Here is a 5,000-nt window from a genome sequence, read left to right on the forward strand (position 1 = left end):
GATTATCGGGTATTCATTAAGTTTTACTGCATATGTAGGGTTACTGAATATTCACTTGTTGTTTAGATTAACTGTATATGTTTAATTACTGAATATCTGAATAAGTTCTACATATATTCAACGAACGTTTAGATTAACTTTATATGTTTAATTATTGAATATTTGAATAAGTTCTTGCATATCTGCTGATTACCAAGATTTGCTGCATATTCGGGGTTACTGAATATTTTACTGATGATGAACTGCATATCTGGGACTCCCTATAGTCAGGAAAAATAAATATCGTTACCCTTTGCACAAACTATTATGAAAAATCGACGAAGTGGTGTGGAAAAGCGTGGCATGGCAGTGAGCACCGTAATCAGGTGTTAGCAGAGAGAATCGTTCAGTTCCTCATTGAACACAAGTAAAGGTAACGATAGACCTTTTTTGATTGTACATTTTACTGAACACAATAGATACTCTTGCTTTCCCAGCCTGTGATTACGTTTTTTTTTTTTTTTCGAAAAATGTACCGGATATGAACAAGAAGGAAGTTTATAATTACTGCGATTATAAAAGCAATAATACTGAAAATAACAGTTGTAAAGATGAAAATAACAAACAGTGATAAAATCATATTATTAATGATTGTGGTCATTATGGACATAATTAATGTAGTGGTAATAATGTCATTTATAACACAGGATAATGTAAACAAATCATCATGTAACAGATTATGTAACCAAATAAAACAGTGATGAAAACTTAATATTTTTCATTATATTATTCACAATAGTGATTATCTAAGTATCGATAAATACAATCTATATATTATAGTAACATCGATAATCAGATAAAAGGAAACTAGGTTTATGAACTGCTTCTACTGAACTGAATATACGTGCCCATTTTCTCAAATAAATAAAGGCATGCGACCCTTATCCTTATCTATGTAAACACTTGCTTCCTCACACGAGCTCATGCTTAAGCAGAAAAGATGCAGCGGAGCACATGGACAGGCTAGGAGTGAGAACAAAAACAGATGATTAGCGGTGCATGTATATATATATATATATATATATATATATATATATATATATATATATATATATATATATATATATATACGCCTTCCGACACATCCGGCATCCTCCGAGATGAGCCGAGATGATGAGTTCACATGTCATAAGGCTAAGAAAAAAAAGGACAGTCTGTACAACCTTTATTTCCCTAATTATAATTCTATACTTTTAGAAAACATGCCTCCACAGTATAATCTTGGAGGGAGCAAAGGCGAACGCTTAGCAATTGCCATACTACATGTATTTTTCCTTTGCGTGGCCCACATATTAAATGATGATCCTTAAGATACTGAGTCATCGTTTATCATCTGAATATCTTACTTGTTAAAGCTCTTTCACGACTAGCTATTTGCAGGCCTAACTACCGAATTCATAATCGTCTTTAAGACCATAAACACCATCATCTGATTCTTTAGTATATGTCAAAAGAAAATATAACAGTGTTACATTTACAGAATGGACTGCTTCTTAACTCCTAAACTATAAAACTATAGTGGTGTTTTCTCATAGTTATCCAGAAGACAGGTTGGTGTTCATAAGTTTTAAAAAAGAGATAGGTACTCCTGAGTGAATGGATGTTTAAGCACCTCATAAGTGCTTGTTGGTGGAAACATTTACACTGTCTATCGTACTATTTAAGAATAATCTAAGAGATTTGTAGGCTACATTTTGAGTGTAATCTTTTGTATTAAAACAGTCGGCCAAAATCAATTGTCAGAGAGATACTAGTTGGAACATATGTTAAGCTTCCTGTTGCATAACGTGGAAAAGCTATCAATCTCGTGTTTCTGACGTTAGAAACACAAGTAATTCATATCTAAAACTGTAAAACCGGGTATCTGTGCAGTGGGAGTTCTTTAAACTTGACTCAGTACCTTTAACAGCATCGAAATGGGTTCTTGAAAGTATTCAAAAAAAATCTCTGAAAATATAGTAAATGGAAAATATTTTGAACTATTTTAACCATAACTAACTGACAACAAGTAATTGAAGCTTAATCCTCCGTGAAGCTCTAAATAAATAAGCTAAGAAAAACTACACTGATGAGGGTTATATATATATATATATATATATATATATATATATATATATATATATATATATATATATAAATATATAGAATGATGGATAGATAGATAGATAGATAGATGTGTGTGTGTGTGTGTGTGTGTGTGTGTGTGTGTGTGTGTGTGTGTGTGTGTGTGTGTGTGTGTGTGTGTGTGTGTGTGTGTGTGTGTGTGTGTGTGTGTTTGTGTCTAGTAGTCCTTTGTTTAAGCAAATAATAATTGGATACATACTGGGTTTTGGCTTGATTCTTTTTACGTTATTTCATGCTAAGAATTTTTCACATCGAATTCAGGTTCTTAGTGAACACACCTTTATGTCTATCTCGTCAGAGTGTAAACATCTGAATTCAGGATTCGCCTGGAAAAAATACGATCTAGTAACCATAACAAACGGATCAGTCTTATTCTAAGCATTATGATTAATCTCTCCCTTTCATAGACCAGTAATGGATGAGTTATATCGTGGTATCGTGGCCTAATTAACTGAAGACGAACCAGAATTGAGGAATAAACAGCTGTGTTAATTGTGTCTTCGTGTTTCATTTGATGTTTGTGTGTCGGCAATTGCGTTTTTAGATATATGATAAAAATCTTATTGTATGAGATCATCATTTCAACAGTAAAATTAGTTGTATGTGTGTTTGTGTTTGTGAAGGTGATGATAATAACAATGATAATAATAGTGATAATAATAATAATGATAATAGTAATGTTAATAACAATAACAGTAATATTAATGATTATAACAATAATAATAACAACAATAATGATAACTATTATTATCATCATCATCATCATTATTATTATTATTATTATTATTATTATTATTATTATTATTATTATTATTATTATTATTATTATTATTATCATTATTATTATTATTATTATTATTATTATTATTATTATTATTATTATTATTATTATCATTTCTATTATCATTATTATATTGAGAAAGCTGGGGCCATCTCGTGAGCCCACAGCAACGTCAACAATGGTTGGCGTTGCTGGGCATCAGAGGTAAAATCACTCCTTAGTACTAATTTTTAAGAGATAATTAAACTGTTTTTTGTCTTAACCATCTTGCGTTTAGGGTTTCCATCTATTACTTTCTGGCAGCTATTTCTGCGACGAAACTTGAACCGCAATACCTTAGTAATATACTAAGACCATAGATATATAACCGTGTATGATCTATACTTGATATTTATACTTGTATGTTTGGCTAATGTTTCATTTTCCTGGATGTATTAAACACTAGTGGAAGTGTTAAGTGTGATCGATTCATTCTTACCTAGAGAGGAAGGATACATAATTTTTTGCGCATTATTCCATTGTATATATAAGGATTACATTGAATTCCATAAGAAATGAGAAACCTTAAAGATTATATTAAGAAAAAGATTATAAAATATTCAATACCAGAAGAAGCACGTACATACGCGGGTATGTTGAAAACGTCCTTATCTGACGTACTTAGGCAGTGTGTCATTTTATATGTACAGCTATATCTGATTATTTATGAATACATTCAGCTATGTGTGTGTGTGTGTGTGTGTGTGTGTGTGTGTGTGTGTGTGTGTGTGTGTGTGTGTGTGTGTGTGTGTGTGTGTGTGTGTGTGCATAATATATATATATATATATATATATATATATATATATATATATATATATTATAGTATATATATATATATATATATATATATATATATATATATATATATATATATATATATATATATATTATATATATATATATATATATATATATATATATATATACCATTTTAAGATTTTAAGCACGTATTACCTTATACACTATGATAGCTTCATAACCAATTCAGATACAGTATTCTCTGCTGTAAGAAATACACGTGATAATCAAGTGCCTTAGGAAAGACGGTGTAAAAAGTTATCACATAAACGCATAAAGTCTTGAAGTGTATTGTAACTACAATGAAACAAATTTTGACAATGAACAGACAGATAATTGTGGAGCTGGGAAAAAATGCTGGAAATAGGAGGGGGGGGGGGGTAAGACGAGGACGAGGAAGAGGAAGAATATGATATATATGGATAATTATGAGACAGAGCGAGAGGAAAATAAGAAAGAGGAATAGGCTGAGGAAGACAAAGAAGAAGAAGAAGAAAATAACGAAGAAGAAGGATAAGGCAGAAGAGAAGGAGAATGAGAAAGTTGAGAATCAAACCAATATACAAAAGAAAAGAAAGCAAAATTAGAAAAAAAAAAGATATTAAATCACGGTATAGTGAACCCCCAAAAAATAATAATAATAAAACCATCAACGAAGAAGAAGAAGAAATCAACGAATTTGACACAAATCAATGTATATCTTAGGATCGAGTTCTACCAAAAGTTCGCCGCTAATGCAAGTTGCATCATCATCAATAAGACTCAACATAGTCTCGTCGATCAGAATCCAAGCCACGTCACAGCCACAGGTGAGAGGATTAGCTGCAAAAAAAAGTTATGAAAGACTCGTTAAAAATGACGAAAAAATGAAAAGGAGGAAGAATGAAAAATGAAAAACATTACGAGAATAGAAACAAAATGATATAATTTTTTTTCTTGTTTTCATTGCTGTTTTATTTTGTTTGTTTGTTTGTTTTGGTCAGAGAGGAGTAAAGAAAAGGGGAAGAGGGATAAGGAGGGATAAGGGGCGGAGCAGAGATAAGAATCGATAAAGTAGGTTGAAAGTAAATAGGGTGCAAACATGGAAGAGAGAGTGAGAGAGGAGGGAAGGAGATAAACACGTAGAGGGGGAGGTAGAGGGAGAGAAAGAGAGAAGAAATGAGAAACAGAGAAAAAGAGAGACATACAGATAGACAGAGAGAGATAGAGAGAGAGAGA

General features: G+C 31.5%; 1 protein-coding gene across 1 annotated transcript in view; it reads right to left on the reverse strand.

Moving 5' to 3' along the window:
* Positions 1-4,381: 4,381 nt before the first annotated feature.
* LOC119589849 (oplophorus-luciferin 2-monooxygenase non-catalytic subunit-like) overlaps positions 4,382-5,000 on the reverse strand; it is a 3,922-nt gene continuing 3,303 nt past the window's right edge. The window contains exon 4 of the mRNA XM_037938449.1: positions 4,382-4,604. Within this exon, the coding sequence (XP_037794377.1) occupies positions 4,453-4,604 (152 nt within the window). The 3' untranslated portion in view covers positions 4,382-4,452. The remainder of the gene's footprint in view (positions 4,605-5,000) is intronic.

This window comes from Penaeus monodon, chromosome 3, assembly GCF_015228065.2.
Source record: "Penaeus monodon isolate SGIC_2016 chromosome 3, NSTDA_Pmon_1, whole genome shotgun sequence".
Classification (NCBI taxonomy): Eukaryota; Metazoa; Arthropoda; class Malacostraca; order Decapoda; family Penaeidae; genus Penaeus; species Penaeus monodon.